General features: G+C 31.9%; 1 protein-coding gene across 2 annotated transcripts in view; it reads right to left on the bottom strand.

Moving 5' to 3' along the window:
• The window catches only part of LOC130663031 (klarsicht protein), a 49,599-nt gene that overhangs the window by 6,845 nt on the left and 27,174 nt on the right, over nt 1-15,580 (bottom strand). For both annotated transcript variants that reach the window (XM_057462072.1, XM_057462080.1), the window contains exons 14-19: nt 15,371-15,514; nt 14,381-14,480; nt 12,595-12,776; nt 7,449-7,612; nt 5,242-5,443; nt 361-722 (exon numbers count right to left, since the gene is read on the bottom strand). In XM_057462072.1, the coding sequence (XP_057318055.1) occupies nt 361-722; nt 5,242-5,443; nt 7,449-7,612; nt 12,595-12,776; nt 14,381-14,480; nt 15,371-15,514 (1,154 nt within the window). The remainder of the gene's footprint in view (nt 1-360; nt 723-5,241; nt 5,444-7,448; nt 7,613-12,594; nt 12,777-14,380; nt 14,481-15,370; nt 15,515-15,580) is intronic.

Below are 15,580 nucleotides of genomic sequence, written 5' to 3'. Positions count from 1 at the left end.
AAATTTGAAAACTAACGTACAATTACTTGATTGACGCATATCTTTCTATAAACATTTTCGGTAACTGGGCTCTATATTTAAAGAAGACCACTTAAGTTCGAGTTTAGGATAATTTACATTCAAATGAGAAGAATAGTCATCATAAAAGCGGCGTTACCCACCAACGCCTTCTCTAGTAGCGTTACTTGAACTAAATGGGCGCTCTCATTTCTTAACACCTTACATTATGGGAACATTATGTAAATGGCTTATAAGAAAACATCACTTTATTCGCAATCATTTTATAAGCAGTTGGGGAAAGAAATTTTATAAGCTTATATAATTTTTTATGATTCGACAAATTGGTTGTTATATACATACCTAGATAGATGTTTAGCCTGAGAACGTGTTGACACTTTGGCTTTGACACTGACTGCAGTTCTGACAATAAGTTCACGGCACTGTTTTTGTAAGCTACGCAGTTCAACTTCAGCGTCCTCGACCCTGCGCCATAACTCTGTGAGAGCTTCATTTCCTGGGGCAAGTTGACTCTCTAGGCTGCGAGTCAATCGACGGAGAGCCGCTAAACGACGTTCGCGTTCATTCAACTCTTGTTCACTTCCACTATCGGAAATTCCGGAATCTGAGAATGACCCACCCTCCTGACCTAAACTCATTAGGCCTGACTCAACGAAATTTTCACTTGATACTAGTGTTAATACGTCTTCCTTGATTACTTTGTTCTGTAACAGAAATAGCAACAACAATTTTTTAATCGTTGATTGATGAAAATTGAAATAATGGGGACACTAAATAAGAAGCATTCAGAACATACATTAATTTTGAAACAATGAATTTCAAATAATTAATGTTTATTCAAGCTCTCATTCGCAAATCCACTTTCATTAATTTCTAGATCTCACGTTTTCATGTTATCAATGCTATCAAATGTTATATAAGCCAGTGTGAGTATAACACTAAGAAACCCATCCTAAGGAAATGTGCAAAAAGAATATATATATTTGAGAAACTTGGCAACAGACAAGTCGAACTTACTTGAAGCAAAACTCACAGAAGCTAAAGGAAATGTAAGAGAGTAAGAGAGAACGACAAAGTAGATTTAGGCTGTTTTCGACGGGGACGCTGGGAAACGAGCCTCTAGTAATGAAAAGCGCGATCCGCATACCAAGTAGCAAGACTACAACCTAGACTAGTATGTAAGATGGTAGTAAAGTCCGGATGCTCTTGGGTCATGCCCTATCATGAAAAACTTATTTTAATGAAAAAGAAAAGACCGAAAAAAACTATTTTTTGTAATCTTATAGAACTATTTTTAAATTTTATAAGCTTTTTAATGATACACTAGAGTGACCCAAAAAAACCGACTATTTTTTTTTTCGAGTCTCTTATGAAAATTTGTTGGCTTACGATGTTTTAAGAAGCCTCTCCAAAAATCAGCTCGATAAAACATTTTCAAAAGGTCGCTCACGGCTTTTGAAAATATCAAAAATGATCGAAATTCGAATTTTTTATTTCAAATTTTTTTCTTTTTCGTGGCAGCAATCGTTTATATTTGTGAAATCATGACTACGCTGAAAATTTAAGCCCAAAATTTAAATATTTAAACCTCGCTCAAGAATTTTGAATGTTTCCGAGTGCTGTCTTTTGGACGTTTTCGAGAGGCCCTTGAATATTAATAATAAAGCTTCTAGATTTTTTCACCATCAATTTGCATAACAATGAATGAAAATATAACCCGAGAAATAGAAATAATAAGTTATTTACATACTTTTTTATTTTTTAATTCAATTTTTAGGTTTTTTCGCTTATTCAAAACTTACCAAATTTTATTGTTTAAGACTGTCCTGTATATTTTTGGTTATACAAAAGTTATACTTTAGTGAAATAACAATAATTGAGTTATAGAAATATACAAAAACTAATTCAAAGTATTAGTTATATATTATCAGTTAATATTCAAAATTCTTGAGCGCCGTTTAAATATTTAAATTTTTGGCTTAAATTTTCAGCGTAGTCATGATTTCTCAAATATAAACTATTGCTGCCACGGAAAGAAAAAATTTAGAAATAAAAAATCCAAATTTCAATCATTTTTGATATTTTCAAAATTCGTGAGCGACCTCTTGGAAATTTCCTATCGAGCTGATTTCTGGAGAAGCTTCTTAAAACATCGTAAGCCAACAAATTTTCATAAGAGACTCGAAAAAAAAAATAGTCGGTTTTTTTGGGTCACCCTATGATACACTTATTTATTTTTCGGACTGAAATGCATGAGTTTGCGCACACTTGCCCCCCACGAATCTAAGAGATGAAATAAAATGAAAAATCAGTTGCTGTTACTTTTTAAGAAAATCTTTGCGGGATAGAACCAATTCGACTTGCTGGTGTGAGATGATTATGTATAAAAGTCAAAAAGACTATAAAATTATCATATTTCGAATGAATCCACAAAAATAGAAAAAAAAATTAATATTGCGTAGCATTATTTCAAATATATCGATGAGTTTTCACAGGTATTGTTGGGCCATCAGTTTTGTACATATTGATAGCTACTAAATAAAATATTTTTGTGATTGTAGAGATATCTAGGGAAGGTGTTGGGGTCTAGGGTCAAGAAAGTAAAAGGGGATCACGTATACACACACGTATGGTTTAGATACTACAGTAGGGTTCTGGACGCTTCCATATCTTTCCTTCTCTGTTACATTAGAAACAAGAGAGAGGTTAGTTCATTCTCCCGAGGGAGACTGAGATCGTTAATCGCTCGGACGATTTCCTTTCACATCACGTACCAGAATAGCCCGTGGAATCAGCGTAAAAATACAAATTTAATATCACCACAATCTAAGCGCCTTTTTTTCTACTTTTGCCAACCATTCCATATGTTATTTATTATTTAATACAGTTTTCTTTTGTTTTTTCGCTTAATTAATATTCATTGAATAAATCTTCAAACCAGGAAGTTTTTATCTAAAGCCCCGCTAAAAAACTCGGAAATTTTCGGAAAATGGAAGTTATTATTTTTCCTTAAATTTATTAATACGGATTCAAATAACAATCGATAATTTGAAATATTTCGTAATATTAATGACAGTCGAATATACCCGGGATATTTTCCCGTGTTTTTAAAATAGAAAATTTTGATTCCAATTTTTTAAATTTTCAAGTTTATGAACCTCAAAAAAATTTGTTTCTCATTTCTAAATACAACTGAAAAGTTGTATTTTACTCAAAAAATACGATTCTGATAAAGCATGAGAGAGCAGCTTATTGAAAAAAACCATCTGAAAAAAGGTTGACCCAAAGAGCCTGCCTCTGATTTATTACTTGCAGCCTTAATGCCTAAAGAACACGAACGCTTGGAAAGAACATAAAACATTTCAAACGTTTTTTTGGTTTTCCAAGCTCAACTTTTCTTTAAATTTTCGAGATTTCAATGATAAATATATACACCTTCAAAACAATCATAACTATCGAGTCTGTGGTTTGACAGAGAGGTACAAGGCTTCAACTGATACGCAGAAGGATCCAGGTTCGAGCCCCAGTAATGTCGAATTATTTTTCATCGATAAAAAAAAATAATAAACATCAGCTAATCAGTACAAATAGTAATCTATGTAAATATCATTGGATCAAAATTGTTTTATCGGGTTACATCATCGATACCAAGGAATTGCATTACGCTTATGACACTAAAAATACCGAGAACACTAAACTAATGACACTAAAGTATTAGTGCGGGAATATACCAGACCATCAGTTTTTCATTAGTGTTTTCCGATAGTGGTCATTAGTATTTTCCTGTAAGGGCAGTCCCCCATCCCCTGTCCTCTTAGAAAGCTCAGTAATAGTCTTATATTCAGCATAATTTCAGTAGAATAGTTCTACTAAGTCTTATGTGTCAGTGTATTTAATTTCAATTACGACTGTATTGTGCACTTGTAAAACGTTTGAGATGTTATATTAAAAGAGCAGTTCAGAATATTTCGAATGATTCCCTAGTGCGCTATATCTTCAACGACAACAGAAATAAAAAAAAAATTACAAGCAATGTGTTTCACTAAATGTAATAGCATTGGCTTATTTTCTTTGTATAAAAAGGGGGAGTTGGTAGTAAAGGTGCGTAAGAAAAAGAACTTAAGAACGAAGCAATGCAAGAGTTTTTGAATATCTAAACCGTTCGGAGAAAATGGTACTATGTCTTCTTGACGTGCGAAATGAACACGACAGTACGATCGGAAGTCACGTAAGAAACCTAGGGGCGCTCGCTGGTGCGGAGCACAACCAATAGGGGGAGTTTACTTTATATGTAAATCACCGATCTGGGAAATGACGAGAAACGCTACGGCATTTAACCAACTCGCGGTTTCGACAACTAACCATCGATCAACTGCCAGCTCTTGATAAAGTAGTGAAAAATATATTCCGACCTTTAATTTACGAGTTATTTGTTGTAAATTTTATTTTGCTATTGAAATAATCTTCGGTTTCTTTATTTCTAACGAAGTTCGTAAATTTAAATTACAGATGGTTTCACACCTGATTAATTTTTAAAATTAAACATCGGTTTCAGTTTACGAAGTAATGATTCGATATTCTAGTGGCTCATATTTTCTGCAGTGAATTTTCTGTATTGGATACAGATGTTAGTTAGTATATTTTACTTACCAGGATATACAATATTCACATACGAAATGATACATATAAATACATGATATATAAGTATGTACCTATAGAGGCGCGTACACTTGTACATAGGCCTGGCAATTAATTTATACATAAAATTAAGCTTAATCCAAGTCATTCAATTTATATATTCGAGAAAAGAAAGGTAAAGAGTGAGAAATTAAGAAATATAATCTAAGTAGGTGTAGTAATTGTCCACCAATTTTTTAGCTTTTGCCTGATTGTTTTGTTATTATTATTCTGTATCGTTTTTAGCGCAACTGGTAGTTCATTAAAGTGTTTTATTGCAACAATATAAGAGTTTTTGAAAGTTATGGATTTGTTAACTTTGGGTAATGGAATACTTCTGTTTCTAGTTTTTCCTTTGTTATTCTCATACAAAAGTTGACAATTGCTATAATGATAACTCAAGGACTCAAGAATAAAGGTATCTTTTGCCTAGAACACGGTTGTCCTCAGAGAAGATATCAATGAGTTTATTTTGGATTCTTGCTAGGTTAGCAGTGGTATATTAGTAGATTATTAATATACTAATGAATACTTTTTTGCACATACCTGGCAATTCGTGTTTTGCTTTTCTGAAAGAAGCCTCGCGACGTCACGAACCGATGAGGCGACTTCTGTAATCGCACCGGCTTGTAGAGCTGCATCAAGAACTGCTAACGTATCTTTATCCCTGCGCAGAGCATTTTGTAACTCTGCAAGACGTGTACCAAATTGTTGAATAGCTTGTAGTGCGCAAAGCTTTTGATTTCCTCTGTGTAAAAACATATCAAAATGTTGGTTAGAAACTTTAGTATTTTTCAATGAAAAAGTGTTTTACTGTTTAATCAAACACTTTATTATATACGTATTATATCATAGTAATTTTTTCATGTGTTTATTTAAATTTCCGTGAGGTAGCCATCATGGCCCGGCTTTAGTATGACACCATAGCTTTCAAACGAGAATTTCTCCCTAATATAGAAAATTTGACATCCGAAGCTCATTTTTTAGTTTATAATTTGCAACTTTAGTCAATATTTTATCTACATATGACCATTCTCCTACGAGTTATTTACGAACAACTTGAGATTAATTCTAATTACGTGGCATTCTTTATTGTTTTTCGAAATTTATTGCAAATTGGGCACCCTCTTCGATTTGTGGAAATTAATGAGCTATTGTCGATATTACTACGCCCCTATTTTGATGGCAGATTCTATCCTGCTCAAGTTCAGGATTCTTTAGTTCATTAACTACAGTCTAGTATTTAACATCATATTGAAAGGTTTAAATGCCTCGAAAATCATATAATCACGAAAAAAATTTAAAAATAAATTGACAAATGAAAATATACTGGTTCTATTTCTTTATTTCCATAAATAAAAATGTCCGATTGTGCAGAAAAAGTAAATTACGAACGAGCTGTCGTGTAACAATCAACGCAAACGCACCTAAGCCGTAGTGCAAACATTCTCAGGGAGACTTTTCGAATTATTAGTAGAATCTATGTCCCCTTTGGCTCACGGCAAGAAAAACATTATAGTAGAAAGTCCAATCGTAAATGTCACCAAATGAATCTCTTCGATTTCTAAAGCTCAGTATCCTTTATTTTCCATGATATTAAAAGTTTTCTGTTTAACTAATAGTAAATTGATTCAAGTTGAAACTTGTTTATTTTCATGGACATGAAAAATTTATTTGCACAAATTGAGAAAAATAATTCGCAGTTGCGTTTTTGATTTTTTCAAAATGATAAATTATAAAAAGAACAAAATATCTAAAAAATTTGCACCTATGGTTTTTTTAATTTTCAACATGTGCATATTTTTAGTTTTTTTTTTTTCTGTTATTAATTTGTTAAAAAAAAACTCCGGAAATTATTAATTACTTGGTAATTTCCGAATCATAACAAAACTCAGTTTTTAAATTTCAGACAGTAGAGCACTACCTCCGCTTCGCGATCGAGGTGTGCAAAGTATAATTTAAAATTAGTAAGAAATAAGTTTGACTTGGAAAAAAATTTTTGCAGGTATAGAAATACTGGTTTCCTATTTTTGCGACTAGAACTTTAATTTCTTTTAGTATTGAATATAAAACATTTACTAAATATGACAGATAAAAACCGTAGAAAATATTTCTTAGATTAAATCAAACATGATATTGAAAACTCAAAAAGTAATTATGGTACGGTCAGCACGATAAATCTTTAATCCTCATTTTAATTTTTCCCTAAGCATTTGATTCCCCCGATTCTTAGAGATCCCTCTAGGGATATTAAAGAGATTTGAACATTGACCCAAAGAGTAAAGTATAGGTACGTTTGCTATGGTTATTTAGCAATTTATTAAACTTTTAAAATGAGTACAAATTAAAAAAAAATTACTAATTCAAGGATAAAAAGGTTGAATATTAAAGCAGCAATCTTTTTAAATTCTTAATTAATCTCTAAACCTACTCAAATATTTATAATGCTTACAACAAACATGTTTTCGGATTCATATATTAATATTTAAGTTGTACTTCCAACGAAACAAATAAAGAACCTGAAAAACAGTTGACTCTGTGGACGAATCCTGACACGCCCGCTGTCTTAAAACTCGAGCGTAATATATGAAAAGCTTTAGCGGTATATGTTTACAAAAATCGAAAGTTTTTAAAATCTGTCGACTCAAAATCACCCGAATAAAATTAAAAAAAAAGATTTGTTTGGTTTTCATTTCTCTTTCGTCATTTTGTAACGATTTTCATGTCTTCAAATTATGAAAAATAATAATTACCTCTGAAACGTTTCGTCCCATATTCTGTAAAGATCAGCAATAGCATCTTTCAGTGAAACTGACACGGAAGTTGCAGTAGCGCCAAGCTCTGTGATAAGTCTATGGGCAGATACATTCAGTGCTAGCATCACATTCTTGTGTTCTCTTAGTGTAGCCAACTCCGTCTGTAACATAAAATATACATCTTACTGCCTCATTCCATGAGTTAACTTGAAGGAATCGCGCCCACAGTAGAGCGAGGGGAATGAATTGATGGCCGTTTAAAACTGTACACGATCTATGAACCCCAATGTTGATTCAAGTTTCACGAATAATCGAAGAGAACCCACAGGCTTTACTTTAAATCATGATGCATATGATAATTTGAATAAATTTTAATAAGGATACTCAGGAAACCCAATCTCTTTAAATGAATCAGTGAAAAGTACTCTAATCAGTGAATATTCACTGCGCAAATAGTCCCAAGTAGATCACTGATTCCATCAGTGATATACTTGGGACTGATTCTGAGTAAATGTTCCCTGGTTTTCGATACTTTTCACTGATTTATTTTGAGAGAGGAAAAACTGAAGAAAGAGTCGGAAAATCCAAACGCGCACAAATCATTCGCTTATTCAAACAGTGATCAATAGGTGGCGCTGCCATATGCAAAAAAGTATTTTAAAAAATAACCGGTGATCATGGCCGAGCACTCTAAGGCGTAATGAAGTTTTTCAAAAGAAATCTTTTCCACAATATATAGAAATTTACCATTGAGACAAGTCACATTCAAAAATTTTTATATTAACTGTAACTAGTAAACAAACAACTCATAATAAAACTCATCGAGTTCATCGACTTTTTTTTACATAAGCTGCTCTAATCTAGGACCCTGATTAAACAACTGAATTTGACCGAATTAAAAATTTTAATTCTGTTATGTTCTGTCGAATTCTGCAAAACAGAATTCAACTGAATTGAAAATTTGAATTTGAATTAAACAGAATAAAACCGATTAAAAAATTTCAAATTAGTTTTAATTCAGTTTAATTCGGATTCAGAACCAGAAATTGGAGAATTATTTTCGAATTAATCAGAATTAAACCGAGTAGAGTTATTTAAATTTGTTTTAATTTGGACAAATTCGGGTTTTCCTGCCGAATCAGACAGAATTCATTTTTAAGTTAGGTACCGAATTGACAGAATTTATCTGAATTAAATAGAATTAAAAATATAATTCTGTTTAATTCGATCGAATTCAGTTGTTTAATCAGGGGAGACCAGACGTCAATTTAATAGGTTAAGTAATTAATCAAAACCTTCTGTATAGCTAGTTTGTAAGTTATGTTTGCGGCTAATTGTTATACATATTGTAAGAAAACGGTATTTTTCATATGCAAATAAACTTCTTTGAAAAAAAAAAAAAAAAAGCGCTCTAAGGCGTAAGACTTAGGGCTCTCGAACTTGTTCACTGGCCAGACGTGGGTTCGAATCCCAGCGATTGCTGAAAGAATTTTCACACAAACGTGCAATTTGCTACAAGTAGCTTCCACTTATTAGTAAATTACGAATCGGTTTGAATAATTCTAGGAGTAATAAGGAAAGACAATTACAATCTCACAATTATTATTATTATAATTAATTGTACCCGAGATTTTAGAGACATTCGAATTGACAAATTCGAGTTTCCGCATAATTTAAAAACCTTGTATACTTGATTTGGTATACAACAATCATGCCTATATCTACTATTTGTTAAATTTATAAGGGATGTGTGAGCGGATGTGCATGAGAGGGCTGAGTTACGTTGTCTCGTCTGTCGTCCTACTTGAGGGTGCAGAGACGAGGGCAGCATAAATAATCCCATGAGTTTATGACAACGAACATAAGAGCTACAAGGGACTAGTTACGATATAAAAAGTTTCCAGAGGTAGAGGCTTATTTTTACCCCTAGAAATACAAATATAAATGACTTTGAAGCTAAGAACGGTAAATTTTATGTCATCATTACGGAATGGAAAACTTTATTAGTAGACTAAGTAATGAACTAGCGCAGAAACTTTCAAATATTTTCCTTTAAATCGAACTAATCATCACTTCGTGATTCAAAAAATGCCCTCAAAAAATTTTCTTTTATAAATGCATTGCAAAAAAACTATGGGAAATCTCCAAAATAGGCTTCGATAAAATTTTTCAAAAGTATTATCGTTACACCTTTTGGCGCCAATTAATTTTTGAACCCTTCGGAGAGAATAATTCAGGTCGAAAAACCAAAAAAATGATTACTATTCAAAATATTGTAATCATAAATAAAAATAGAAGTTGACCGAAACTCAGTTTTAAAATTTGGTGACAGTAGACGCTTCGCGTTCGAGGTGTGCAAAACTTTTTCAAATTAGTTTCTGTAACTTAGCAAACTCAAAAATTTTAACTGCGTTTATGAAATAGACAAATCACTATAAATAATTTTTGAAAACTGATCACAATAACTTTTACCAGACTAAAAATTTCAAATTTTTGAAAACAAAAGATCTCAACTGTTGTCAAAGTTAATAATAAAGGTATTGAAAATATTAAAATATCACAGTTGAAATACAATTACAAGACAAAGAATCCTATCAGTGAGGTAGGTAATTGGCATTGATATTCCAATCACATTGCAGTACCAAAAGTACAATCGTGGCATTCCTCCCCTCATTATTCCTATACTAAACTTACTGTTATTATCTTTCTCCGTTTCCTTTCTCTCGCTCTTTCATTGTGGTGCCTATTACTATTGCTAACTTGCCAGAGAGACACGCACATTCTGATCTAATTCAATTTCCAATCAACAGCCAATCAATTGATTCGAATTCAGTATACAGAACGACCGCTTCGAGTTCGGGACTTGCATCTCTATGAGATGAAACCAAACATGGGAATTCAATAGTGCCCGAGATGATTTCAAAAAAAAGAAAAAAAAACTATACTCGGAATTGAATTTATTTTTTTTTAGTCACATCAAAATTTTCACAAACAAATCTGAAATTTTTTTTTAGAAATTTAAAAATTTGAATGGCATTTAATTTTTGTTGATTAAATTTCTATAAAATTTAAATTTTTAAATTTCCCGCGAAATAATTTTAAATTTTTTAAATAAATAGGAAACTATGATATTCAATAGGATTTTCGAAAATTGAATTTTCAAAAGATTTCGATATTTTGAGGTCCCTACCAGGAAACACGGTAGTGTCTCGCGCCAAGTACACGTTCAAATCAAACCCATGTTTGTTTTTATCAGACAAATAACGAAATTTTGCATCTTTTTAGAGCATAAACTAAATAAAGCTTTTGATCATAAGCTTATTGACAAATATTTGGCAAAGAAAATTATTATAGCATTTGAAATTCACAAATTTGACGAGACATCGTAACATTTCCTGCACTGTAAGTTTTTTGAATTCGTGCATAATGCAGAAAAAAGAGGAGTTTGGCTAACAAATGTTGGGTGCTAATATATCTTGATGATAGATAGACAACATGTGTTTGGTCTCAGCAATGAAAATGGCTTGGAGGGATACCCTCAGTATTGTAAACGTGTAGTGCCGGAGAGGAAGTACAGTTAAGACGAGAATATAGAGAGGAGGTCGTTAAAGAGGGAATAAGCACAGAGGAAGGGATACTAGAGACAGAGTAGAATAAGTTTTGTAAGGGGATAAAATTCACGGGGTTGGACAGTTTTACTCTCTCGCGAGTCTTGCGATGCTGAGCACGTCGTCCGCCAACGAACGTACGTGCAACATGACTACGCTTTTACGCCGCTTTCTCTCTCTCTCTCTTTTTCCCTCTTTCCCTCTCTCCTTCTTTTCATTTCAAGTGCTTCCTTTTTTTATTGTAAGTTCTTTCTCGTTCATTTTATATTTCCCAAGACTTTTTTTTGTTTTTTTAATAAATTTCGGATTATCTATTAAAAGATATTGAAATCTCAAATTTCATAAGTTATCTTATAGAAAAATTTTGATAATTTTTCTGTATTCAAAATTCTGCAGCAAGATTTTATATGAAAATGTCGCGCTACGAATGCGTCTCTCCGTAAGATATAATTCAGATTTTCTTCTAAAAAACGGTTGAAACAACAAAATATCACCGAGCATTATTATTTATTTATATTATTTTGTTTCTTCTGTCAAGTAGATGATATACGACAAAGTATATATCATAAATAATATATGAACATTGAAATTGTGAGTGAGACCGTAAATTTTATAAAAATTACAAAACGCCATGAAAACTACCCCTGGAAATTGCTGAGGTCAAGTTTCGATATAAGTACAGTACATAGAACTCTGATTTCCGGTGAATGGAAGAAGATCATTCTTTTGCATTACGCAGCCAAGTTGAGCTCTACTGGAAAGCCCTAGGTTTTTTAACTTCATTTGTCTTCTCATCTAAACGGTTATTGGTAAAAAAAAAATCATTACCATAAAAATAATCCATAGAAATATCCAGATAACCCGGTTTCTGCCCAACTAAGTTACGGAAACAGTTTCGGTCAATGTGTCGTCAAGTTAAGGGTAACATCCGACTATCCAACTATTGACTTCGACTTTTCCAGAAAGTGAGCGACAATCTGCGGCCGCAATTTTACGGAAAGAGATTCATTTCCTCAAGTCGTTCACAAAATTTTGCTCGCCTAATTCATTGTATTCAACTTAGTGACGAGTTACTATCAACTTTTGCGCACCCCTGCGAGTTATAGAAATGTTCGCGTCAAATTTCAGCTGCAAGTTTACAGCAAGTTGCTATGGTAGAACTGTGCGCTTGACGGTCGATAATAAAACTTTCTGTTCCATTCATTGTTTATTCCAATAATCAGTCGAACTGATACTGCGTTACTAATTCCAGAAGGACTTATAATTTTATGCGCTCTATTGGTTTAAAGAAGCTCCCGAAAACCAAAACAACGACGTAAATATGACGTTTCAAACTAAATAAGACAAAACTAAACGGATAGTAGTGAGAAGGCTGAAATTTCAAGAAAAATTTTCCCTACATCCCCTAGACCAGGCTTATGACGAGTAGTCAACTGTTTCCTTTCGGAACCAGTAACACGATATAACTTTTTTCTGAGTAATAGTCTAATAAGATATTTTTTTTTTATTAAATGAACAAATTGTGATGTACTTACTGTGATTTGATTGATATTGTCTTCAATCATATACGCAGGCTCCAAAACTATTTCATGACAAATTAGTCGTTCATGAATTGAACGAAGTTCCAAATGCATCGCGGCCATCTCCCGTTGAAGAGAACTAGTGCGCTGAGCTTCTTCAGCTTTATGGGATAAATTTTTCCATCTTTCTGCAAGACCTTGAATTGAAAAAAAATTTTTATTAATTCAGTGACTCAGATATTTCAATTTTAAAGTCAATATTTAGTGTGAAATAACGAAAAACACACGGCTTTATCTTATCCCTGGTGGAAATTTTTCGAAATTTTCTCTGAAAAACTCAGTTCTAGACTTCTAAAGATTTTTTCAAAGTTCTAAAGACTTTTTCAGAGTTTTTCAGAGAAAAGTCCGAGAAATTTCCACCAGGGATCGCCGTAGATTAAAATTTTAGCCCCAAATCAGATTGAAAACGATAACTTGAATATTTTTAAAACTTTCAATTTTCTTAGCGGAAAGTCAACAAGATGGTTTACAAATATATGTTACTTCAGAAATATATGGCCAGGGTATGAATTCCGGTTCAATTGAGTCGTAATTTTTTTGTTAAGTTTATCAAGACCTGTTTTTCATGCAAATTTAAAACTGAAAGGAAAGTTAACAACCTACGGATGTAATGGTCAGAGATCTAAAATACACTTTGAGATAAACTAACAAATTTCATAAGTCTATACACAAAAAAACATTTCTTATAATTTTTTTTCAAACCTACCGGGTTCAAAATTTGATCCGATTTTAGTCGAACAAGATCGTATTTGGACTAATTGGTCAGTCATTAAATTTTTAAGCTGTTTTTGATCGTCTCTAGTTCAAAATTACATTCACACATATTATGCGGAGCAAATAAACACAACAAGCAATTAGAAGTATCAGATAAATGAGTTTACAGTCAATTTGAAATTGAAATTTTAATATTTTTAATTCTTAATAGATACTATAGGTTGTAATAAAAGATTAAGATGAGAGTTCACCTGTATTATTAATAGTGAAAGTCTAGAAGATAATTTTTAATTAAATTCACTTGTTTTTAGTAAAATTATTCAACAAATAGTTAATAGCACTCGGAAAATTAAATAAATGAATAAATAGTAATGATGATTAGAACAATCTATTCTCTATAGCTTTGAACGTTTGACTGATTGAGTTTCTGTCGTCTAAGAAGTGAATGTTGTTGGTGAAAGCTTAAAAAGTAAAATCATCTGTCCGAAGTTAATAGCAGAAAAAGAAGCACTTGATGTTTTACTTTTTAATTGAGAAAGCGTACAATCTTATTAAAAATATCTAAGTTATTAATTGCCCGATGAACAATTGCTGAATAATTCACGTCTTATATTTTTGAATGGAAAAGTATTTTTACGGAAAATATTTTAGAAAATTCAACTTCGAAGTGCAATAAATATTTGAAAAGGAGTCAAATAAGAAGTTTTTTTAAGAAACTAACTTTGCAACGATTGTAAAGGCATTAGAAATAAATCAGAAGTTCTACTACGCGTCAATGTATGGATCTAATCATATTCATGTTTTTTGAAAGTTTTTTGCGTGATTGGATGATAATGTAAATTACTGATTACGAAATCGCAATAGAAAATCTGGAAAATGATTAATTCTGAACATAAAAAAAAAATTCTCGACTGAAGGGAAAGTAAATATTCATGATTCAAAAAAATTATTTTGAAAACCTCAATTTTCTCGGATAGATTTAACGTTCTTAATATCCACTGACAATTGGCTTGAAAATCGTACTTACCACTAATTTGTTTCATGCTCTTTTCACTCATTGAACAATTAGCTTCCACTAATGATTGTAGATATTTAATATTATCTCTGCATACATTTTCGAACTCCATCTGTAACAAGTTTACAAGTCTCTTAATATACAGAAAATCTACTATAAATTACGATTAATTATGATAAATCCACCGTAAATTGTAACTTTTGACTCGCAATATTTTTTTATTTATTTATTTAAATTTATTTGATGCCAAGGCATTGGGCGAATGGCAAACATATACATAGTAATTTCATTAAAGTGCAGGTAAGAGATTTGGTATTTAATTTATACTGTAATTCTGAATTTAATAAGAAGAACAAGGAAAAATTTATACGTGAAATAATGGTAGTAGGCACTAGACCTTATTCCATACAAAGAGATAATTCGTCATTAGTTTATAAATATTTTGCAAGAAACATCTCGAAATATAAATCAGAATATTAATTATATAAATCGGCTCATGTTACATCTACTTGTATAGCAAACTATTAACAGTAGTTAACATCTAATAAGTTAATTTGATGGTCTAGGTTCAGATTCTTTATTTGAAATTTGTAGTTAGCCTTCTCTTTTTTGATTCAAGAAGTATTTATAGGCACTAGTTTTAAAAGTATCATAGCTAAGTGAGTCTATTATCTCTTTAATTAGCGAGTCTATTATATCCTTCAATTTTATAATGATAAAATATAAATCCGCGCTTAATTGTCTTACTTAAAATTTTTGAACCGTAAGATGGAGCTTACTGAGATTTTCTATGACCATTTCATAACTCAAACCGAAAAAACGAAAGTTTCTAAGACTAATTTGCTGTCAATAATTCTTTAGATTGTTGATTACTGGTCTCACTTCTTCCCAGAAAAAAATTTCACGACTAGACTTAATGTCCGTAAGAGTGCATAGAGCGTTAAAAATTTCCGGGAAACGAATTGTACTGTATTGTAAGTAGATGTTATCTTTGGTACGTACATGGTCTTTTATTGTCTTCACATTAGCGTTATTACGCGTAAAATGATTTTCCATGACTAGCAGTTTTCTATATGACTTCTCCACAACACAACGACAGTCATCGCTGTCACTATCACTGTCATTTGAAGAATTAATTGATATTTTCTGTAAACAAAAACATTTAAATTTTAATAAAATCTCATGCATTTAATGAATACTATTAAAGGAACA

The sequence above is a fragment of the Microplitis mediator genome, chromosome 1, assembly GCF_029852145.1.
Source record: "Microplitis mediator isolate UGA2020A chromosome 1, iyMicMedi2.1, whole genome shotgun sequence".
Lineage (NCBI taxonomy): Eukaryota > Metazoa > Arthropoda > Insecta > Hymenoptera > Braconidae > Microplitis > Microplitis mediator.
This window is presented reverse-complemented; position numbering and strand designations above follow the sequence as displayed.